The sequence below is a fragment of the Somniosus microcephalus genome, chromosome 9 (genome assembly GCF_052327205.1).
Source record: "Somniosus microcephalus isolate GS21.2 chromosome 9, FLI_Smic_1.0, whole genome shotgun sequence".
Taxonomy (NCBI): Eukaryota; Metazoa; Chordata; class Chondrichthyes; order Squaliformes; family Somniosidae; genus Somniosus; species Somniosus microcephalus.
Window position 1 is genome coordinate 12,432,722 of NC_140995.1, and position 25,262 is coordinate 12,457,983.

A 25,262-nucleotide genomic window follows, 5' to 3' on the forward strand; every position below is an offset into this window, starting at 1 on the left:
CGGTCATCAAGGCTGAGGGGAGATCGCTGAAGGGCTTCGGCGACGGTCCAAAATGGCCGTCTAGATTTGAGACGGGTTGGTGGTAGGTTGTTCAAGTTGGCCCGGATCGGCATGTCTTTGCTGGGGTGGATGATGACAGTCTTCTCGTGGCCCACCCAGTTATGTGGTCTTAGATCACAACTAAAGTCGTCTCAAAGGACACTGAACTTGTCGTTAAATCGACTTCCCGCTGACAGTAGTAAACCAAGCAAATATCATTAAAGTAGCCTGTACCAACCACTGCAATTACTCAATCTGGAACAAAAATCCCTTACTCGGATACATCGTTCCACTGATTAATTACAGTTTACTTTTCTCACAGCCATTTTCTGCACAAAGGTAGTATTAACGAGGACACTGAAGATTCAGCAAAGCTGTTCTATTTGATTAACAACTTGTATTTATATAGCGCCTTTATCGTATTAAAACGTCCCAAGGCGCTTCACAGGAGCGTTATCAAACAAAATCTGACACCAAGCTCCATAAGGAGATATTAGGTCAGGTGATTAAAAGCTTGGTCAAAGAGGTAGGTTTTAAGGAGCGTCTTAAAAGGAGGAAAGAGAGGTGGAGAGGTTTAGGGAGGGAATTCCAGAGCTTAGGGCCCAGGCAACAGAAGGCACAGCCACCAATGGTTGAGTGATTATAATCAGGGATGCTCAAGAGGGCAGGATTAGAGGAGCGCAGAGATCTCGGGGGGGTGAGACCATAGAGGGATTTGAAACCAAGAATGAGAATTTTAAAATCAAGGCGTTGTAGGCTCAGGAGCCAATGTAGGTCAGCGAGCACAGGGGTGATGGGTGAACTGGATTTGGTGCGAGTTAAGATACGGGCAGACGAGTTTTGGATGAGATCAAGTTTATGTAGGGTGGAAGATGGGAGGCCAGCCAGGAGTGCGTTGGAATAGTCACGTCTAGAGGTAACAAATGCATGGATGAGGGCTTCAGCAGCAGATGAGCTGAGGCAAGGGCGGAGACGGACAATGTTACGGAGGTGGAAATAGGCGATCTTGGTGATGGAGAGGATATGGGGTCGGTAGCTCAGCTCAGGGTCAGATAGGTTGCCAAGGTTGCAAGCGATCTGGTTCAGCCTCAGACAGTGGCCAGGTAGAGAGGGAGAGAGTCAGTGGCTCGGGAACGGATTTTGCGGCAGGGACCGAAGATAATGGCTTCGGTCTTCCCAAAAATTAATTCACCAAACTGCTGACCAACCAACTTCATTTTCTGGCTCCCATGTTAGCTGACATTGTTAACGGTTCGCTCTCCTCAGCTACTGTCCGCTCTCCCTCAAATCTGCCGTCATCACCCCTCTCATCAAAAAAACCATTGACCCCCTCCGTCCTTACAAACTACTGCCCCATCTCCAACACCCCTTCCCTCTCCAAAGTCCTTGAACATGATGTCGCCTGCCAAATCCGGGCCCATCTTGCCCGCAACTCCATGTTTGAATCCCTCCAATCAGGTTTCTGCCCCTGCCACAGTACCAAATAACATCCTTTGTGACTGTGACAAAGGTAAACTATCCCTCCTTATTCTTCTCGACTTGTCTGCAGCCTTTGACACGGTTGACCACTCCATCCTCCTCTAATGACTCTCTACCGTCATCCAGCTGGGTGTGACTGCACTCGCCTGGTTCCATTCTTATCTATCTAATCGTAGCCAGAGAATCACCTGCAATGGCTTCTCTTCCCGCTCCCGCATCATTACCTCTGGTGTCCCCCCAAGGATCTATCCCTGACCTCCTCCTATTTCTCATCTACATGCTGCCTCTTGGCGACATTATCCGAAAACACCAGGTGTTTATCTGCGAGATATCTGCGCTCCTCTAATTCTGCCCTCTTGAGCATCCCTGATTATAATCGCTCAACCACTGGTGGCCGTGCCTTCTGTTGCCTGGGCCCTGAGCTCTGGAATTCCTTCACTAAACCTCTCTATCCTTTAAGAGGCTCCTTAAAACCTACCTCTTTGACCAAGCTTTTGGTCATCTGCTGTAATTTCTCCTTATGTGGCTCAGTGTCAAATTTATTTCTTATAATACCCCTGTGAAGCACCTTGGGATGTTTTACTACGTTAAAGGCGCTATATAAATTCAAGTTGTTGTTGTGACATTTCTGCTCATCCAATCCTGAATGTCGGACAAGCAGCGGGAGAAATCCGAGGCAGTGAAGGGGTCGAGAGAGGTGGTGTTGAGGTCGTGCTGGGTGTCGTCAGTGTACATGCAGAACCTAACATTGTGTTTTCGGATGATGTCGCTGAGGGGCAGCATGTAGATGAGAAATAGGAGGCGGCCAAGGATAGCTCCTTGGGGGACTCCAGGGTAATGGTGCGGGAGCGGGAAGAGAAGCCATTGCAGGTGATTTCTCTGGCTACGACTGGATAGATAGGAATGGAACCAGGCGAGGGCAGTCTCACCCAGCTGGAGATGGCGGAGAAGCATTGGAGGAGGATGGTGTGGACAGGAGTTTAATCAATAGTCACAGCTTAGATTTTAGAACATCTTTAGGATTGATTATTTTCTTTTGGTGCAATTTCACTGATCCTTTCTTTATTACAATTCAAAGCATCTTGGTCTGCAGCTGGAGCAGTGAGGAGGCATCACAATTGGTCTTGGCCTTCAGTGCTCATGAACTATACCCCAGCACGACTCACCACTTTTCAGGAGAAGGGAGAAAATAAAGTCACAAAAGATTAATGTTGTTTTCACACTGTACCTGCCAGTGCACAACTGACCACTCGCGGGTAAACTGTGGAAACATGGTTAACATAAGAGCATAAGAAATAGGAGCAGGAATAGGCCATTCGGCCCTTCGAGCCTGCTCCGCCATTCAATGAGATCATGGCTGATCTTCTGCCTCAACTCCATTCACCGGCCCTATCGACATATCCCTTGATGCCCTTACTAGTCAGAAATCTATCGACTTCTGTTTTGAATATACCCAATGACTGAGCCTCCACAGCCCTCTGGGGTAGAGAATTCCAAAGATTCACCACCCTCTGTGTGAAGAAATTTCTTCTCCTCTCAGTCCTGAATGGCCTACCCTTTATCCGGAGGCTGTGGCCCCTGGTTCTAGACTCCCCAGCCAAGGGAAACATTCTGCTACCAAAAAGGTGATAGAGAGAAAACGGGGAATTACAGACCGGTAAGCCTGACATCGGTAGTGGGGAAAATGCTAGAGTCCATTATAAAAGATGTAATAGCAGAGCACTTGGAAAACAGTGACAGGATCGGACAAAGTCAACATGGATTTACAAAAGGTAAATCGTGCTCGACTAATCTACTGGAATTTTTTGAGGATGTAACTGGTAAAATAGATAAGGGAGAACCAGTGGATGTGGTGTATCTGGACTTTCAGAAGGCCTTCAATAAGGTCCCGCATAAGAGATTAGCGTGTAAAGTTAAGGCACATGGGATTGGGGGCAAGGTATTGACTTGGATAGAGAACTGGTTGGCAGACAGGAAGCAAAGAGTTGGAATAAACGGGTCTTTTTCCAAGTGGCAGGCAGTGACTAGTGGGGTACCGCAGGGATCGGTCCTTGGACCCCAGCTATTCACAATATATATTAATGATCTAGACATGGGAACTAGATGTAATATCTCCAAATTTGCAGACGACACAAAGCTGGGTGGGCGTGTGTGCTGTGAGGAGGATGTCGAGAAGCTCCAGGATACATAGATACATAGATACATAGAAGATAGGAGCAGGAGTAGGCCATTCGGCCCTTCGTGCCTGCTCCGCCATTCGATGAGATCATGGCTGATCCTTTAATTCAGTATCCCGTCCCCGCCTTCTCTCCGTAACCCTTAACCCCTTTTGCCCGTAGAAATATATCTAATTCCCTCTTAAATATATTTAATGAGCTGGCGTACACTGCCCTCTGTGGCAATGAGTTCCACAGGTTCACCACTCTCTGAGTGAAGAAATTCCCCCTCATCTCTGTCCTAAATGGTTTAGCCCTTATCCTTAAATTATGTCCTCTAGTTCTGTTCTCACCCGCCAAGGGAAACATTCCTTCTGCATCCAGTCTGTCTAGACCTGTCAGAATTTTATACACTTCTATGAGGTCCCCTCTCAATCTTCTAAACTCCAGTGTGTACATCCCTAAACTACATAGTCTCTCCTCATAGGTCATTCCCGCCATTCCTGGTATCAGCCTGGTGAATCGCCGCTGCACCCCCTCCATGGCAAGAACATCCTTCCTCAGATGAGGCGACCAAAACTGTACACAGTACTCGAGGTGTGGTCTCACCAGTGCCCTGTACAGCTGCAGCAAGGTATCCCTGTTCCTGTATTCTAACCCTTTTGCTATGAAGGCCAGCATACCGTTTGCCTTCTTGACCGCCTGTTGCACCTGCATGCTCGCCTTCAGTGACTGGTGTACAAGAACACCCAGGTCTCTCTGTACTTCCCCCTCTCCCAATCTATTGCCATTTAAATAATAATTTGCCCTCCCGTTCCTGCACCCAAGGTGGATAACTTCGCACTTGTCCACATTATAGGACATCACAGAATCACAGAAATCACAGAAACCCCACAGTGCAGATAGAGGCCATTTAGGCCCATCGAGCCTGCACCGACACATATCCCACCTGATCCCCGTAACCCCACGTATTTAATCCCCCTAATACTAAGGGTCAATTTATCATAGCCAATCAACCTAACCCGCACATCTTTGGACTATGGGAGGATACCAGAGCACCCGGAGGAAACCCACGCAAACACGGGGAGAATGTGCAAACTCCACACAGACAGTCACCCGAGGCCGGATTCGAACCCGGGTCCCTGGCGCTGTGAGGCAACAGTGCTAACCACTATGCCACCGTGCTGCCACATGTTGGGTGATTGGGCAGAAACATGGCAGATGCAATATAACATGGATAAATGTGAGGTTATCCACTTTGGTGGCAAAAACAGGAAGGCAGATTATTATCTAAATGGCAATAGATTGGGAGAAGGGGAAGTGCAACGAGACCTGGGTGTCAAACAGGAAGGCAGGTTATCTAAATGGCAATAGATTGGGAGAAGGGGAAGTGCAATGAGACCTGGGTGTCCTTGTGCACCAGTCGCTGAAGGTAAGCATGCAGGTGCAGCAGGCGGTTAAGAAGGCAAATGGTATGTTGGCCTTCGTAGCGAGAGGGTTTGAGTACAGGAACAAGGATGTCTTGCTGCAGTTGTACAGGGCCTTGGTGAGACCACATCTTGAGTATTGTGTGCTGTTTTGGTCGCCTTATCTGAGGAAGGATGTTCTTGCCATGGAGAGAGTGCAGCGAAGATTCACCAGACTGATACCTGGGATGGCAGGAATGACGTATGAGGAGAGATTAGGTCGATTGGGCCTGTACTCGCTGGAGTTTAGAAGAATGAGAGGTGATCTCATTGAAACTTATAAAATTCTAACAGGAGTGGACAGACTAGATGCAGGAAGGATGATCCCGATGGTCGGGGAGTCCAGAACCAGGGGACACAGTCTAAGGATAAAGGGTAGGCCATTTAGGACAGAAATGAGGAGGAATTTCTTCACCCAGAGAGTGGTGAACCTGTGGAACTCTCTACCACAGAAGGCGGTGGAGGCCAGTTCATTAAATATATTCAAAAAGGAGTTGTAGATATTTCTTAAGGCTAAAGGGATCAAGGGGTATGGGGAGAAAGCAGGGACCGGGTACTGAATTTGGATGATCAGCCATGATCGCATTGAATGGTGGAGCAGGCTCGAGGGGACGAATGGCCTACTCCTGCTCCTATCTTCTATGTTTCTCCCAGCATCCACCCCATCAAGCCCTGTAATAATTTTGTATGCTTCAATGAGATCCCCTCTCATTCTTCTGAATTCAAGAGAATACAGGCCTAGTTTACTCAATCTCTTCTCATACGACAGTCCTGCCATCCCAGGAATCAATCTTGTGAACCTACATTGCACTCCCTCTATTGCAAGTATATTCTTCCTTAGGTAAGGAGACCAAAATTGTGCACAGTACTCCAGGTGCGGTCTCACCAAGGCCCTATATAATTGGAGTAAGACTTCTTTACTCCTGTACTCAAATCCTCTTGTAATGAAGGCCAACATACCATTTGCCTTCCTAATGGCTTGCTGCACCTACACATTCACTTTCAGTGACTCATGTACAAGGACACCCAGGTCCCTTTGAGCATCTGCATTCCCCAATCTTTCACCATTTAGGAAATACTCTGCCTTTCTGTTTTTTCCACCAAACTGGATAACTTCACATTTATCCACATTATATTCCATCTGCCATGTTCTCGCCCACTCACTGAGGCCTGTCAAGATCCCCTTGAAGGCTCTTCACATCCTCTTCATAACTGACACTGCCACCTAGCTTTGTATCATCAGCAAATTTGGAAATGTTACATTTAGTCCCCTCATCCAAATCATTGATATAGATTGTGAATAGCTGGGGCCCAAGCACCGATCCTTGCGGTACCCCACTAGTCACAGCCTGCCATCCTGAAAAAGACCCGTTTATCCCTACTCTTTGTTTTCTGTCTGTTAACCAATTCTCAATCCATGCTAGTATATTACCCCCAATTCCATGTGCCCTAATTTTATTCACCAGCCTCTTGTGTGGGACCTTATCAAAGGCCTTCTGAAAATTCAAAAACACCACATCTACCGGTTCCCCTTTGTCTACTCCACTAGTTACATCCTCAAAGAACTCCAATAGGTTTGTTAAACAGGATTTCCCTTTCATAAATCCGGCGCAACAACACCCCATCCAAAATCTCAGTTCCTCTCACTCTCGTCTGTTGTGCAGTCCCCCAACCTTTGCCCCAGCATTGGTGGCCAATGCTTTCAGCCACGTAGGCCCCATGCTCTGGAATTCCCTCCCTAAAACCCTCAGCCTCGCCATTTCCCTCTCATCCTCGCCATTTCCCTCTCATCCTTAAAACCAACCTTTTTGACCAAGCTTATGGTCACTACATTTTTTTTTATATTAGGCTTCTGTGAAACACCTTGGGATGTTTTCCTAGTTGAAGGTGCGATATAAATGCATATTATGTTTGTTGGTTCGTTGGGTTGTTGTAGTGAGATTCCTTTACTAATTTCAACCATTTATCCCATTATTACTGCATTTTAAACTTACTGCAAAATGTATATTACATTGTTTCCTAAATGAGATCCTCACAATGTGATATGTATAAATATGAGATGGTAAGTCTCAATGTGCATACTCATGTACTTCCTTTCTTTTTTATATAAACAAATGCTCATTCACTTACATCAAGTGATTCCAGGCAGTACCAGCAAAAGGCATGCTTGCAGTTTTTACACATCATTTGTGCACATCCTTCATCTCTTTCGATATAGACTTTGCATTTTGGGCAACGTTTGATTGGAACATCATCCTCCTCATCATTTTCAAAGAATGAACTAGGTGGAAAAAACAAATCATTTTCAAAAAATATATTTGGTTCAGATATCTCAAGAAACAGAGCAGAAAGGAACCTACTGCACACAGTGACTCTGGAAACCAGCAGCAGGTTTCTATTAATATATTCAAGATTCAATAAATATATTCAAGGAGAATTTGGATATATTTCTCAAGGCTAAAGGGATCAAGGGGTATGGGGAGAAAGCAGGGACCAGGTACTGAATTTGGATGATCAGCTATGATCGCATTGAATGGCGGAGCAGGCTCGAGGGGCCGAATGGCCTACTCCTGCTCCTATCTTCTATGTTTCTATCGAAACAATGATTTTTATTTGCTATCTGCACCCAAATATAGTCACCCATCAAAAAGCTACAGCCTGTAAAACATTCAGTGCATTTATTTTTAAGATATCTTGCATATCTAGAGGAAGTCCGTGTCCATATGCAGCAAGACTTGGACAACATTCAGACTTGGGCTGACAAGTAACATTCGCACCACACAAGTGCCAGGCAATGACCATCTCCAACAAGCGAGACTCTAACCATCTCCCCTTGACATTCAATGGCATTACCATCGCTGAATCCCCCACTATCAACATCCTGGGGGTTACCATTGATCAGAAACTGAACTGGACCAGCCATATAAATACTGTGGCTACAAGAGCAGGCCGGAGGCTGGGAATTCTGCGGCGAGTGTCTCACCTCCTGACTCCCCAAAGCCTTTCCACCATCTACAAGGCACAAGTCAGGAGTGTGATGGAATGCTTTCCACTTGCCTGGATGAGTGCAGCTCCAACAACACTCAAAAAGCTCGACACCATTCAGGATAAAGCAGCCCCATTGATTGGCACTCCATCCACCACCTTCAACATTCACTCCCTCCACCACCGGTGCACTGTGGCTGCAGTGTGTACCAACTACAAGATGCACTGCAGCAACTCGCCAAAGCTCCTTCCAAACCCGCGACCTCTACCACTTAGAAGGACAAGGGCAGCAGACGCGTGGGAACATCACCACCTACAAGTTCCCCTCCAAGCCACACACCATCCTGACTTAGACCTGTATCGCCGTTCCTTCACTGTCGTTGGGCCAAAATCCTGGAACTCCCTTCCTAACAGCATTGTGGGTGTACCTACACCATATGGACTGCAGCGGTTCAAGGCGGCGGCTCACCACCATCTTCTCAAGGGCAATTAGGGATGGGCAATAAATGCTGGCCTAGCCTGCAACGCCCACATCCCATCAATGAATAAAAAAAGAAATAAAACCTATCTAATCAAATTGTTCAAAGAATTGATGCATCTTTCCGATTATTTCTGACTCAGGCAGGGATTTTAATATCGGAACGGAGTGTGAATGGAGTGGCATTTCTCCCACTCCATTTTAACTGTTTGCCTGCCCGGTTTCCACTGGGCGGAGTGGGGGGCGGGGCAGGGTGGGGGACGCAGGTGGGTGTGGAAAGAGTTAAAATTCCCACCGCAATCTTTTCTGCATATGGTGATAAACTGTCTACCTGCTCAGGTGGACATAAAAGATCCCACTGCACTATTTCAAGAGTTCGACCAGTGCCCTGGCCAACATTCCTCCGTCAACCAACATCAACATTAACAGTTTATCTGGTCATTTATTCATTTGCTGTTTGTGGGACATTTCTAAGTTTGCCTACACAGCAGTGAGTATGTATCATAAGTAATTCATTGGCTGTAAAGCATTTTGGGATGTTCTGAGGATGTGATAAGGCACTAGATAAATGCAAGTCTTTCTGTTTCTGTTAGGGAGGGAGTTCCAGGATTTTGACCCAGCGACGATGAAGGATCAGCGATATACTTCCAAGTCAGGATGGTGTGTGACTTGGGAGGGGAACTTGGAGGTGGTGGTGTTCCCATGCGCCTGCTGCCCTTGTCCTTCTAGGTGGAAGAGATCGCGGGTTTGGGAGGTGCTGCCGAAGAAGCCTTGGCGAGTTGCTGCAGTGCATCTTGTAGATGGTACACACTGCAGCCACGGTACGCCGGTGGTGGAGGGAGTGAGTGTTTAAGGTGGTGGATGGGGTGCCAATCAAGCGGGCTGCTTTGTCTTGTCTTGCATATCTAGAGGAAATAAAACCTATCTAATCAAATTGTTCAAAGAATTGATGCATCTTTCCGATGCTTCCTGAGTGTTGTTGGAGCTGTACTCATTCAGGCAAGTGGAGAGTATTCCATCACACTCCTGACTTATGCTTAATATTAGATCCACGTTTCACAGTCGTGTTATTGGTGATATAAAACAGTAACGTTATACATGCCTTTGCAGCCTGTTATCATTATTACCACTGCCATTACCAATTGTGCACTTGATCCGAAACACAATTCAATTATTTACTTATCCATTTCAGCAGGCACTGAGAAAGCGATGAATACAGGGCTCCAAGAGGAAGCCCAGTAAATGGGATTTTAAATGTCCCAGCAACATTTGTTTCCTTTATCTCCCTATCCTATTTCTTTTAAAAATTTATTTTCAATATTTTCCTCCCAACTTTCCCAGTTACTCACTCGATACGATTGTTCAGCCATCTTTTCCCCTTGCGGCACTGACTCCTGCTAGGGTGCGGTTCCCATGGGCACATTCTTCAAGTGTGAGACCCCATAATGATTTATGGCAAGTTATTCAACTTTATGGGGCGTTACAAGCCAAGCCCAATATTCACGCATGTGCACTTTCCAGTAAGGTGCACGAGAAAGCAATCAGGATCAGGAATTCGGGCAGATTTTTTCCATTTGCCTAGCCTGGGAGAGTGGGGGCAACTGAAACCAATTACAGCATTCCTGAGACGGGTATTTCAGCATTTGAACAGAAATTGAACACCTGTGACTTGCTGGTCTGGTTCCCTTGATGTTTGCGAGTATTATTCAGCGATACATTTAAGGAGAGGCCTGATACATACCCGAGGGAGAATGGAAAAATATGCGGGCAGGATGGGAAGAGGTAATTCGAGTTGGAGGAGGCTCAAGTGGAGGATAAACACCGACAGGCCAGCTGGGCCAAATGGTCTGTTTCTGTGCAGTGGGTTCTATGTGATAGTTGACTTTATTGGCGTGGAACTACTGGACTGGAATTACACCAGCAACAATCCTTTCATTCCTGGATGTTGATCTGTCGCGGTGTTGAACAGATACTGAATTACAAAATAGCTTCAAGAACAGACATTACCCGCCCTGCTGATTCACCAGAGGCCAGGCCATGGCTGATTCCAGCTTCCATAGAAAATGAAACTTAAAAAGGCTTGAAATCTCAAATCTCCAAGAAAATGAGAGAAGCGAAAGAGCATGGGAACAAGTAAAACTGAAAAAAATGTGGCAGAATGAAAATGGGAGAGAATGTGACAGAAAAAGCACTCCCGCACCCCTGTGATATGACGATGTAGCTGAAATATTGTGCTGTAAGATAGGCACTGAATGGATGACATTTAAGTACACACCTCTTTGCACAACAACTGCTTAAAGTTATGATCGGCTCGGCTAACAGATATACCCGCTAATCTTTTGCCAGCACCATTTATAAAACAACAAGATGGAGTTGAATTTACTGTATTGACTAAATTGGAATCTAATTGAACAGATGTCACACCAACTTTAGCCCATTGAGACTAATTACAAAAAAGAGCACGCTCGACATCGTTCTACTCACAATATTAATTTAAAACCAGCTCTGAATTCACAGAGTGGGGGTCAGGCCTCTTGCACCAATATTGGTGGCCAGTAACAGAGCTCTGCACATGAACATTTGCCGCCATGTCATGGAGTGTGGAGGGATCTAACTTACGACACAGTCACACTTTTGCGAGCTACAGACATCTTTTAACACTCAAATGATTACGCTTGAACATCGCTTGTGTCTTTTCTTTTGGATTAAAATTACATTTTAAGATGGTCAAGCCTAATTTCATTAAACGCGCAAATTTTTACTTTATATTGATGCAAAGAAAACAAAGAGTCAAATCATCTTGCTCCAGTTATACTCAAAGACGAACGATTATATTTTCCATTCTGAAAAGCAGGGAGAGTCCCACTGCACCGAGCAAATGCTCAATATGGCTGCAAGGCCATCTCTTGACGGCATCTCTTGTTTGCAGTTGTTCTAAGAAAGTTCGGCGTGGTACCGGGGATGCTGCACTGCATATCTGGGAATGACTTTACACAACAGGCGTGTGGCAGCACTCACAGCAGGAGTAGCCTAACAGGTATGAAGAGGAGCACGTGCAGGACCTGTTGCCAGTAAGCAGAAGAGTACCTTGTTTCTCCGGGGAGGAATGAGGGAACTGGCAGGTTTTCTTGGCAAGCCTGCCCTGGATGCCAATTCTGTTTGCAGAGAGAGCAGAACTCCAAGTTACAGGCTGCACACTGTACCAGCTGCGGCTGCTGCAGTAACTCCACCTCCTTCACTTGGCAGACGGACTGGCAAGTGGAGGATGGGCACCAAGTCCGGCATGGATCCAAAAGCACTTCTGGAAAAAAAAAGCAATACAGCTACGTAACCAATTTTGTAAATGTGAGGCAGAAATTCTAATATACAACCCCCACAACATTTAATCTTCTGGTGTGTATACGCCTATGAACTGTGCAACGGTCTTGTATTAGTTAGTCCCTGGACGGTAACAGTTTCAATCTAAACAAAGCAAAAAAAATGTACTTATGACTGGCAAAATGAAAGGGAATTGTTCATTTGTAGTCTCTGTGTTTGCTAAATGAGTAACAGCTCTCCCGTGGCATTACACATGGTGAGTAAGAAGTTACACTACAGCAAGGGGATGAACGTGGGGCGAGAATGAGACAGGATTTTACAGCACAGAAACAGGCCATTCAGCCCAACTGGTCTATGCCGGTGTTTATGCTCCACACAAATCTCCTCCCACCTTACTTCATCTCACCCCATCAACATATCCTTGTATTCCTTTGTCCCTCGTGTACTTATCTAGCTTCCCCTAAAATGCCTCTTTGCTATTCACCTCAACCACTCCATGTGTTAGCGAGTTCCACATTCTCAGCTCTCTCCGAGTAAAGAAGTTTCTCCTGAATTCATTACTGGATTTATTAGTGACTAACTTATATTTATGGCCTCAAGTTTTGGACTCCCCACAAGTGGAAACATATTCTCTGTGTCTACACTATCGAACGCCTTCATAATTTTAAAGACCTCTATCAGGTCACCTCTCAGAGTTGCCCCACTCTGCACAAATCTCAGAATATAATCTTATGATTTTTTTTTTGCTATTCTAAATTCATATCCCTAGCAGAAAGGCCAGGATTGATTTTAGGTTCAAACAATAAATAGTAGATCAAGTACACAGTCCATCGGTCCCTCCCTTTTAGTCCTACATCATAAACTCCATGAATTTACCTCCCTCTAGGATTCCCAACCTAATTATCATGCACAATTATCACCTTTACTTTTCCCAAAGGACTATTTACTATTAATTGTCCATCAATTTTTCTCTTTGCCCTGAGTAATCTTTTAACAATTCTCAACGGCAATATTTATTTTCTTTGTCACACATTGTCCACTCAAACCAACAGAACTTCTTTTGTCAAAGATTAAATTAGGTAATTAAAATAAATATCAGACCCTCCCTCATTAAAAATGCTACCTATTTCTGCAATGTATTTCTCATATGCCTTTTATACAAAATTCGAAACAATACTAAATATAGTCCACTTCTGATTACATGTAAAGAATTTGGGGGTAAAATTCAGTATCGCCCCGTTTGGGGCAGCATTATCGGCCGTGCGCAAAGTTTAACGCCTGGCGCTAATTATCGCCTCCGACGGCAAACTTGGCTTTTATTGCCCCTGGAGGCGATTGGAGCGCTAAATCAGGTGCTACACACCTGTCTTAAGGCACAAAGTCCAAGGAGCGAGGCGCTACCTCAGAGCGCTGGTGAAGCAAGGAAGGGCAAATCAAAATGAACCTGCAAAGTGCTGCTCAGTACTCAAAACTCCTTCACACAGCGTTCAATCTCTCCAGAAGTCTCTCTCTCTCTCTCTCAGAATGCGTGGTGCAAAAATGTCACCAACAAAAAAAGGCAGAAAGCGGCCGCCTTTAAATAGCGCTCCCCCAGTCCCTTTCTGACTGTAAAATGCTCCCCTCAACCTGTCGTTGCTAGCGGCAGGCGGTAAGGCAGGGGGTGCCACTCAATATCTGGTCCGGGGCGTTCAACTTTTGTCATATAGCTTACACTTCTGATTTACGTCACACTGAATGGTGGCAAAAGTCTATGCAACCGCACATCACTGACGACAGCCTTTCTGCTGCGGTTAATGCAAATTCCTCTCCGATGTTTTTGTGAGCTTCCCATTGTTTTGTAAGGAAAGGAGTTAATCTCAAACGCTACAAGATTTGGCAGAAAAGCAGCAAATGCAAAAGTGGCAAGAACAGTCATTTTATAACATCTAATTTCACACGCAAACATGACTTTTTTTGTTATTGCACTGAAGTTTAGTCTCGGTGGTTTTCCCGTTTGCCTAAAAAACTGGTTTTACGCAAAAATCGCTCTTTAGGATAGCACATACTTAATCTTCTGCTAAAGAACGCACTCCGACAGGTATTGCAATGTTCCAGATCAAGACGAAAGAGGATTTTTATTTTTAACAAGCCTTACTTTTGCAATTATTTCTCGTTCTGTCCCCTTTCCCTGATATTCATGGGGGGAAAAATTCGGTTGCTTTGCGCCACCTGTTAGCGCCCTAAGAGGGCGCAAAGCAACTAGCTCCCGGGTGCGGCGCCGCCAACGCTAACCGTTAACGCCCACGACGCTGCAGGCGACGATGTCATCACCGTGCGCAGCACCCCGCTCGCGATCTTCGGTAGCGCCCCCTGACTTACCGCCAGACGCCATGTCTGACGGGGTCAGGGGGGCCTACCTGCGGCCGGGACGCCACTATTTAAAGGCGAGGTGCCGGGCGGCCATTTTTGTTGCTGGCTGCCTGCCAGCACCCGCCTCCACTCGAGTCCCTGTTCTCCTGACCCGCCCTCCCGCAGAGTGCCGGCTGCGCTCCATGAGCCCGGCACTTCTCTTGAGTGCCAGGCTCTTTTGCCGGCACGCCGGTCCCCGGTGGCCCAGCTGGGCCCCGGGTCGCGCTGCGCAAGGCCCCTCCCCTTTAAGAAGGGGAGGAAGGCCTGCAATACCACGGCGCGACGTGCCGCAGCACCACAACACCACAATATTCCCTCGCAGCGCCCCAAGAGGGGGGCGGGGCACTTCCCTCTTGGGGCGCTACCACTCAATTTTGGCCGCGGGGGGGGGGGGGGCGGGGGGGGCTAATTTTTCTGGGGTGTTACTAAGTTAGCGCCCCAAAGGGGGCGCAACTCAATTTCTCCCCCATGGTGTTTTGCTCACTTAAATGGGTTTGAGTAACCCAAATTCAGCTCACTTTAAACAAATATCATCCATCTCCTACGTGTGGGAAGATCCCAAATATTCAATTGTGGGACTCGGTCTGTTGAAGATCCATCAGTTTGGGCCCTCGAGTCAGAGGAGATGTCTGCACCAGGTCTGTTAGCTTGTGGTTCCCACTGCTGACTACCCAGTGCTGGGCTGTACTTAATAGTGACTGATGGACACATCAGCACAGAGGCCAACACACTGAATGACCGACAGACGGCCCCTTCACTGTAGATGTTAAATGTCCTCTTGCGTCATCAGGATACATAGAAACATAGAAGATAGGAGCAGGAGTAGGCCATTCGGCCCCTCGAGCCTGCTCCGCCATTCAATGCGATCATGGCTGACCATCCAAATTCAGTACCCTGTCCCTGCTTTCTCCCCATACCCCTTGATCCCTTTCGCCTTAAGCTAACGTGTTGGGGCTGCTGTTCCTGGCAAGGATGAAGGTTGGCCGTCGGTGACCCTGGCACCAGAGCCCACAGTAAGTCTGGGTAGAGGAGATCAGGAGGAGGATGAGCGGTAACTGGCAGCGACCTGCAATTCCAATGTTGCTCCTGGCTCCACATTCAGGCAAGTAAAAAAAAAAAGTTCTTATTTACCTTTTTGGTAGCAGTCGCCAGTGGGTCCTTTAAGGACCGCTCAAGGCCAGAGAAAACTGACTGCGGCATCACGGTGCATGCTGTGGTCAGACGCTATCCAATTTATCAATGGGACCTGAAAGAGGCATTAGGCTCATTGACTATGCAGATGGTGGGCCTAATACTCGTTTCAGGCAAGTGCCCGGGACGACCAAAGGCTGCCCTAACCAATATGGTGACCAACACTAACTGCGTTTCAGTTATGTGCGATCGGCAACAAAAATTGATGGGTTGTTTTGCCCCCCCTAGTTTCTCCTGGCTCTAATAAGAGAGCAGATGAGGCATCATGAATACACAAGTACACTTATCCATTTGGGTACTGCATTGTTATTACATGCACTATACATACATATACACATAAGAACATAAGAAGTAGGAGCAGGAGTAGGCCATACGGCCCCTCGGGCCTGCTCCGCCATTCAATAGGATCATGGCTGATCCGAACCTAGACTCACGTCCACTTCCCTGCCCTCTCCCCGTAACCCCTAATTCCCTTATCAGCTAGGAAACTGTCTATCTCCGTTTTAAATTTATTTAATGTCGTATATCAATTAGTCTGCGCACCCTGAGCTTCTTAAGATTCAATGGCCTAGAAATTGGGTTGGGGTGCCAAAGTGGCGCAAAAGTCGCCTGAGCGCAGGATTTAGCGCAGCGTTCGCGGCTTCAGCGATCGTCCGATATTCAGTTTCATTGCCCCTTGAGGGACACGGGGCGAGGCTCGAGGCGCTCCGCGTCCCTCTTAGGGCACTGAAACTGAATATCGCAGCGCAACGTGCCGCAGCGCCACACGCTGCGGCACGGCACTCTGTGGTACTGCAGGCCTTCCTCCCACTTTTAAGGGGGAGGTGCCTGCAACAGCGCGAACCCCGATCGCGAGTGCCGGCAAACGAGCCCGGCACCAAGGAGAAGTGCCGGGCTCTCGGGAAACAGCCAGCAATGCCGAGAAGGGGGGGGGGGGGGGGTTAGGAGGCCGGGGACGGAGGTGCTGGTAGGCGGCCGTCGAAAAAGGCGGCCGCCCCGCACCTCCACCTTAACTTGCGCCGCTGCCGGCACAGTAAGGCCCCGTGAACCGGGTGCGGGTAAACTGCGCCGTTCGCTACCAAATATCGTGAACGGGGCGCTGCGCACACCGATGACGTCATCGGTGGCGGCGCAGCGCAAAAGACTGACGCCACCATTATTGCCCCAACTCAATATCGCGGGAGGCGCAGCCAGTGGCGCTACAGCCACTGCCTGCCTCTTTAGGCACTAACAAGTGGCGCTACTTACCCAATTTCTCCCCCAATACCTTTCAGAGCATTGCCTCTCGAATATATCAATAATTATCTCTTTTTATTGTGAGCATTTTCTGCTTGGAGGGTCCACCCTCTGTTCTACTCCGTGCCCTCCTATTATGCAGAGGTTTTGCCTTTAAGCACAAGAGCAGTGTGGATTAAAGGGTGCTTTTAAATTACACTGCTCTCAACACATACAAGTTCCCTCATTGACTGCACTCCGAAGTATAAAACTGCAGAGAACTTGACGGCACCAGATACAAAAGTGTGAATCTATGAATTCTCTCCATAGATCTAGTACCTCTTGGCATGCAAGCTAAATAAAGGGAGTCAATCCAGTGCACTCTGCAATCAAAGCTTCACATTATTCAGTGGAGCTTAGCTTCTTCTTCTTCTTAGGCAGTCCCTCGGAACCGAGGATGACTTGCTTCCACATTAAAAATGAGTTCTCAGATGACTGATGAGTCCAATGCGGGACCTACAGTCTCTGTCACAGGTGGGGCAGACGGTGGTTGAAGGGGCGGGCGGGTGGGGTGCTTAGGTTGATGTGCGCTCCTTGCGTTTGCTCCTGGCAAAGAGACTCGAGGTGTTCGGCGCCTTCTCGGATGCTTCTCCTCCACTTCGTGCGGTCTTGGGCCAGGGATTCCCAGGTGTCGGTGGGGATGTTGCACTTTTTCAAGGAGGCTTTGAGGGTGTCCTTGAAGTGTTTCCTCTGCCCACCTGGGGCTCTCTTGCCGTGCCGGAGCTCCGAGTAGAGCGCTTGTTTTGGGAGTCTCGTATCGGGCATGCGGACGATGTGACCCGTCCATCAGAGCTGATCAAGCGTGGTCAAAGCTTCGATGCTGGGGATGTTGGCCTGAGCGAGAACACGGACGTTGGTGCACCTATCCTGCCAATGAATTTGCAGGATCTTGCGGAGGCAGCGTTGGTGGTACCTCTCCAGTGCTTTGAGGTGCCTGCTGTACATGGTTCATGTCTGAGGCATACAGCAGGGCGGGTATCATTGCTTAGCAGGCCTATGGAGACTAGCACCCGACAACAAATTATATAAAATCGGAGAGTGGCACAAGGAGGTCCCTCTCTCAACGAGGATTAAAAAAAACATTTTAGTACGGAATGGTTTACAGTACATTGTCTTTACTATCACAACACATGTACTGAAATATCCATAAGCTTATCCTCTCTGTTACTATCATCCTTGCTGTATCATTAATTTTTCTCTGTGCAACTATAGTCATTTTTGCACATCTCTAACAATCACACTTTCCTTCATGTCCAATCTATGCACTCTGCTGCTACGCTAGAATTAATATTCCTGCTTTTTCCTCAAGTTATGCTACTTTTTCTGGGCCTCCCATCAGGTCTTCCTAATGATGTTGCGTTATCTATCTGCACGTGTCTTGCCTATGTGTTTTGCTGGGAGTAGTTCTCCATTCTTTTCCCATTCCATCTGACCAGGCTGGTCAGGGCCTGAGCATGAAACATGCTGCACCAATTTGCTGCTCAGTCAATTTGCAGCGGTGCAGCGCGCTCTACAAGTGGATTCACATATCTTGTAATTTATGCCTGTTCAGTGGATCGCCAACTGTTGGAGAAGTGTTAGAGGGGCATAAATACAAATGTTTAATAATTGGCTTTTTTGTTGTTGTTCTTGCTAACAAAATAGTATTGCACGAAACTGCACTTCTAAAAAGCATGCACACACACCATTTAAATAACAGTTTACAACATGGGAGATTAACCCATTTTTGAACAAAGAGAAAAATACAGCCCATAGTAGCATAAAAACATAAATAGGATGACCAGGAAAAGCCCTTGTTTCATGATTTGAGCAGTTTTTATATCTGCCTCTTAACTTTGTACCAAGCCCACGTCATCCTGTTGAATTCAGAAATTCGTCATAGTTTTTTGAAAGCTTCAACCGGGTGCATTCATTACTCTAACGAGCAAGTTCCTTTGGAAAAAGGGTACTTGATAGGATATAGTATACAACAAAAAAAAAACCACATTAACGAACCACAACACTGCATTAAAACGTTTCATCTGAGGGCTTCTTTTCATTGGGAAACCTGGCCATAAAAACTGGAGAAAATTACTTTTCTCCTGATGAAAAACTTAAGTGGAGCCGAGAATAATGCAACAGAAAGAGGAGCAGGATAGATAATTGTATTGACAACTGACCTATCAATATATACTGCAGTACTTAGTAAATTAGGGCAGTTCTTTGAAATCAGCCAATATATAATTTACATTAAAAAAAGAAAATCACCATTAACTTACACAAGGAATGTAACTAAAATCATAATGAATAATTAAAAACAATGCATTTTTGGTTATTTATAACATAATTTACTTGCCTTTTTCAAACTGCAACCTTTTATATCTCTGCATAAGCTCTGCTGCAACGACACATTCGATCTATTGGGAAGATGAACAGTGAAATACTGTTAAGAAATGCAAAAAATATATAATTTTTCAAGCTTCATTATCAATGAAAGGTATCAACAATGCTTGAATGAGCATGTTATTCAAAAAAAATCCTATAGTTTCAGTGTTACATCAGAACACATTTATGTGAAGTGCATTTATAATGATGATGATGATACTCTCGACACGCCTGGATGAGTGCAGCTCCAACAACACTCAAGAAGCTCGACACCATCCAGGACAAAGCAGCCCGCTTGATTGGCACCCCATCCACCACCTTAAACATTCATTCCCTCCACCACCGGCGTACCGTGGCTGCAGTGTGTACCATCTACAAGATGCACTGCAGCAACTCGCCAAGGCTTCTTCGGCAGCACCTCCCAAACCCGCGACCTCTTCCACCTAGAAGGACAAGGGTAGCAGGCGCATGGGAACACCACCACCTCCAAATTCCCCTCCAAGTCAAACACACCATCCTGACTTGGAAGTATATCGCCGGTCCTTCATCGTCGCTGGGTCAAAATCCTGGAGCTCCCTCCCTAACAGCACTGTGGGAGCACCTTCACCACACGGACTGCAGCGGTTCAAGAAGTCGGCTCACCGCCACCTTCTCGAGGGCAACTAGGGATGGGCAATAAATGCTGGCCTTGCCAATGACACTCACATTCCATAAACGAATTAAAAAAAAATAAAGCCCACCAGATTATAACCATCCAATGCCAAGTATCGTCTCCAGGGTTGGGGAGAGAAAGAACAAACCACAGATGCACACTAGTGAATGCACAGACACACATGCAGGGAGAGAAGTGGAGAGAGATATAAAAGACTTGCACTTATATAATCGCTTTATCACAACACTTAGAAAACAAAATACCTCATCTTCCTGTAGATGACCTCTCTTTGGACAAGCCGCATCAGGACAGCTAATTACAGACTCCAGGCCCTCTTTAATTAAAAGTTCCACATATTGCTTCAGACACTGTTGGCAAAACAGGGAAAAGTTATAAAGCTCTTCTGTCCTAAGAATTATGCATTTTTCCCTACTGTGCAGGTGGAACTTCACTGTACTGAAAGATATATAGAAAAGGTTGAAATTCCCATGATTTAAAAACACTGCATGCTCACCCCCAGATCAGGGTCTACCAGATTCAGAGTAAAGCCTCCAATACTCTGCCCCCAACAACGTATCTCAGTCTCGACCATTAGAGTGCCAGTGTGACATTTTTTCCACATGGCACATGAGCTGTGATGTGACTCTTTCAAGTGAGATTGCCAATTAGTAACAGAACACGATCAGCTTTGTGCTGCGGGGCTCGTGTCCACCAGGAGCCGAATGAAAAGTGCCCAAAGACCCGGACTTCCCTCAAGCAGAGGAGAATTTTATCCCAACAGTCTAGGCTGGATTTAAAAAAGGCTTGAAAGACTTGCATTTATATAGCACCAAAGCACTTTACAACCGATGAAGCACTTTTTTGAAGTGTAGTCACTGTTGTAATGTAGGAAACGGTCAATTTGCGCACAGCAAGGTGCCACAAACAGCGACACGGTAATGACCAGATAACCTGTTTTAGTAATGTTGGTTGAGGGATAAATATTGGCCAGGACACCGGGGATACCTCCCCTGCTCTTCTTCTAAATAGTGTCATAGGATCTTTTACGATCACCTTGGAGAGCCCTGGTTTAAGGGAGGATGTTCTTGCCATGGAGGGAGTGCAGCGAAGATTCACCAGACTGATACCTGGGATGGCAGGAATGACGTATGAGGAGAGATTGGGTCGATTGGGCTTATACTCGCTGGAGTTTAGAAGAATGAGAGGGGATCTCATTGAAACGTATAAAATTCTAACAGGACTAGACAGACTAGATGCAGGAAGGCTGTTCCCGATGGCGGGGGAGTCCAGAACCAGGGGTCACAGTCTAAGGATAAAGGGTAAGCCATTTAGGACAGAGATGAGGAGGAATTTCTTCACCCAGAGAGTGGTGAACCTGTGGAATTCTCTACCACAGAAGGCAGTTGAGGCCAATTCATTAAATATATTCAAGAAGGAGTTAGATATATTTCTTAAGGCTAAAGGGATCAAGGGATATGGGGAGAAGGCAGGGACAGGGTACTGAATTTGGATGATCAACCATGATCTCATTGAATGGCGGAGCAGGCTCAAGGGGCCAAATGGCCGACTCCTGCTCCTATCTTCTATGTTTAACACCTCATCTGCACGATGGCACATCCAACAGTGCAGCACTCCCTCAGTACTGCAATGGAGTGTCAGCCTAGATTACATGCTCAAATCTCTGGAGTGGGACTCTGAACTCACAACCTTCGGACTCCGAGGAGAGAGTACTACCAACTGAGCCATCGCTAACAATGACAATGATGAAAGCCCAGTCTCAAACCGATCACACCATCCAGCCCTCCTCACAAGATATTTGAAGTAAAGTACATTTCCCATATCCTGCAAGTCAGAAAGTAACATGAGCAAAGACAGGAGAACATTCATCAGCAATAATCAAGAGTGAAATTTCTCAAATTTGTCTCAATAGTAACAGTGACGGGACCCATTTTCAGTATTTAGTACATGACACAGCCCTGCAATGTGCCAAGTGAAGGGAACAACGGGGCTAAAGATACACCATTAGTGAACCAATTTAATTAGAAAAGCCCTGCTCCCCGATGGCTCACAGATGTGAAACTGAGCCAGACAAACCAAACCTATTATGTCCGTGTATAATTGAGACACGGACTGCAGGAGTTGATTATAACAAGTCTTTACTGAATGGAGACAACCTGGAAACTGAAACTACAGAAGCCTGCTAGGGCCTTTTATACAGGGGTGGTCACTGCCGGTACTGCAGTCTGAGACCAGTTATTCCCTTAAAGGTACATACACAACAATTCCTCCCCTTTTAGATAAACAGTACATAACATTCATTTAACAACTAAATAATAACTAATTACAATTACTGTTGCTAGATACATTGGATGAAGTTAAGCAATTATAAGTTCAGTCTTTGAGGAGGCTTCCTGATTCTGTCTGGATAACGCCTCTTTGGGATATCAGGTTCTTCTGGCAAGGTTGAGTCGGGATCAATGTCGTTGTTTGGTTCGTCTGCTTCCAATATCACCGATTCTGCGGTAGATGCAATTGGAACGTCGATTTCATTGCCAGGTGTATCAGATCGTGGTGTGGAGTTGACGTTTTCCAGTGACTCTAGAATCTGGTCAGCATGGCGTCTTACAATGCCCTCTCCAACGTCCACGGTATACATTAGAGGTCCTTGCCGTGTACAGATCGTCCCTGGCTGCCATTTCTCTGTGCGGTAGTCCCGGGCCAAAACTGGTTGACCTATCTTAAAACTCCTGGTCGGCCTTTCATTCATATTCTGAAACTGCCTGTTCTCCACATCTCTTCTGACGTTTGGCTTAACCAAATCCAAGCGGCATCGTAGTCTTCGATTGAAGAACATCATGGCTGGAGTTTGGTTGGTAACCGCATGTGTCGCATTCCGGTAGGCAAACAAGAAGTTATCCACCTTGTGTTGTAGGGGTATATCTTCATTACACATTGCCTTGATAGCCTTCTTGAATGTTTGAACAAACCTCTCGGCCAATCCATTAGTGGCTGGATGATATGGGGCGGATGTGTAATGCTTAACACCATTGTTCTTTAAGAACCTCCAGAACTCTTCAGAAACAAACTGTGGTCCATTGTCAGAGCAAATCTGTTCAGGCAGCCCATTCCTGGCGAATATGGTTCGTAAGACTGTGATAGTTTTTTCTGTGGTGGTTGAGGACATTTTTATTACCTCTGGCCACTTTGAATGTGCATCCACCGCAATTAAAAACATCGAGTCCATAAAGGGACCAGCAAAATCAATGTGCACCCTTTGCCATGGAGATGAGGGCCACTCCCATGGATGTAGAGGGGCTTGTGGTGGGGTGTTTTGGACCTTCTGGCATCCTGTACAGCTCTTGGTCATCTCTTCGATTTCTCTATCGATTCCTGGCCACCATACAAACGCTCTGGCTAAGTTCTTCATTTTTACCCCTCCCAGATGACCCTCGTGAAGCTCATTGAGCACTCTATCCTTCAATTTGGGTGGAATTACTACTCTGGATCCATACATCAAGGTTCCTCTGCACACTGACAGCTGTTCTCTTCTCGGCGAGAATGCTGGCAGCAGTGGTTCGCCATGTGCTGGCCATCCCTTCACCGTTAAATCATAGACCCAGGAGAGTGTCGGGTCATTTCATGCTTCCTTTTCTATGTTTGCATTCGTCACAGGGAGACATTCGACTACAGTCGAGTGGAATAACTCCACTGGATCCACTGCCAGTTCTTCTTCCACCGTCGGCAACGGTAGGCGCGACAATCCATCAGCATTCCCATGCTGTTTAGTTCCTTTGTACTCGATGTCATATTGGTGTGCCCCCAGGAAAAGGGACCACCTCTGTAGCCGTTGTGCCGTCATTATCAGTACGTCCTTCTGAGGGTTGAAAATGGAGACGAGAGGTTGATGATCAGTTAGTAGGGTAAATTTCTGACCGTGCAGGTAGTGATTGAACTTCTTCACCCCCCACACCAGGCTGAGGGCCTCTCTGTCAATCTGGGCGTAGTTACGCTCGGCTGAAGTTAACGAGCGTGACGCAAAAGCTATCGGCCTCTCTGAACCATCAAGGAATTTATGTGACAGTACCGCCCCAATGCCGTAGGGAGACACATCACACGCCAGTCTTATCGGTAGTGATGGGTTGTAGTGAGCCAATACTTCTCTTGAAGTGATTAGGTCCTTACTCTTCTGAAAGGCCCACTTACATTCATCGCTCCATTTCCATGCTACTCCCGTTCGTAGTAGGGCGTTCAGTGGATGCAGAATTGTGGACAAATTCGGCAAAAACTTATGGTAGTAATTCACCAATCCGAGGAATGACCTCAGTTGCGACACATTTTCAGGTGCTGGAGCCTTAACTACCGCTTCAATTTTGTCAGGGGACTTATGCAACCCCTCTTCATCAATCACGTGGCCACAATACGATATCTGTTTCTTAAAAAACTCGCACTTGGGGCGATTGGCTCGTAGCCCATGTTCACGTAGTCTAGTGAGCACCTGCTCTAGGTTGGCAAGGTGTTCACTGTCATCTTCACCTGTCACTAGGATGTCGTCCAAGTAACACTGAGTCCCCGGAATCCCTTGCAGGACTTGTTCCATCGCTCTTTGCCATATCGCCGGAGCTGATGCTACTCCGAATACCAGTCGATGATACTGGTAAAGACCTTTGTGAGTGTTTATCGTGAGATACTTCCTAGAGGATTCTTCAACCTCCATCTGCAAATATGCTTGGGCTAGGTCAATTTTTGTAAAACGCTTCCCTCCAGATAGTGAGGCGAAGATATCTTCTATCCTTGGAAGAGGATACTGTACTGTGTGAAGGACTGGGTTCACCGTCACCTTGAAGTCCCCACAGATGCGAACCTTCCTTGGCTCCTCAGACTTATTGTTTAACGTTTTCTTCAGGACAGGAACGATGGGTGTCGCCCACTCGCTCCAGTCTACCTTAGATAACACGCCTGCATTCTCCAGCTCTGCCTCGACGGCTGGGCGAATTGCATATGGTACCGGTCTTGCTTTGAAAAACTTGGGAATTGCATTCTCCTCTATTTTTATCGAGGCGGTTACGCCTTTAAGAGTGCCCAGTTCTTGTTGAAATACCTCTTTGGCGTCAGCTAAGATTGTTGACAATCGTCCAGGAGTGACGTCGTCATCCTTTTTACCAGCCACCGTCAGTGCCTGAATGGAGTGCCAGTCTAAACTTATCTTTCTGATCCATTCACGTCCCAATAACGGTGGTCCACCATCTTGCAGAATGTAGAGATACAATTTCCGTATTTTCTTGCCGTTGTATTCGACAGGCACCCTTATTTTTCCTCTGGGGTATACTTTTTGCCCCGTATACGTCCTCAAGACAATGGATGTCTCTCTGAAGGGTATGTGTGAGAATAGCCGCTCGTAGTCTCGTCGATTCATGACGGTTAGAGCTGATCCTGTATCCAATTCCATTTTGACTTGGGACCCTGCTATCGTG

The 25,262-nt window shown here is 46.6% G+C and overlaps 1 protein-coding gene across 5 annotated transcripts in view; it reads right to left on the reverse strand.

The window, feature by feature from the left end:
• Positions 1-25,262, reverse strand: part of rnf144ab (ring finger protein 144ab) — a 132,358-nt gene that overhangs the window by 36,101 nt on the left and 70,995 nt on the right. For all 5 annotated transcript variants that reach the window (XR_015079472.1, XR_015079471.1, XM_085996372.1 and 2 more), the window contains 4 exons: positions 20,055-20,159; positions 19,111-19,171; positions 11,691-11,904; positions 7,271-7,421 (listed from right to left, as the gene is read on the reverse strand). Coding sequence is in view for 3 of the 5 variants with exons in the window: in XM_085996372.1 (XP_085852498.1) it covers positions 7,271-7,421; positions 11,691-11,904; positions 19,111-19,171; positions 20,055-20,159 (531 nt within the window). In the remaining 2 variants the exon portion in view is untranslated. The remainder of the gene's footprint in view (positions 1-7,270; positions 7,422-11,690; positions 11,905-19,110; positions 19,172-20,054; positions 20,160-25,262) is intronic.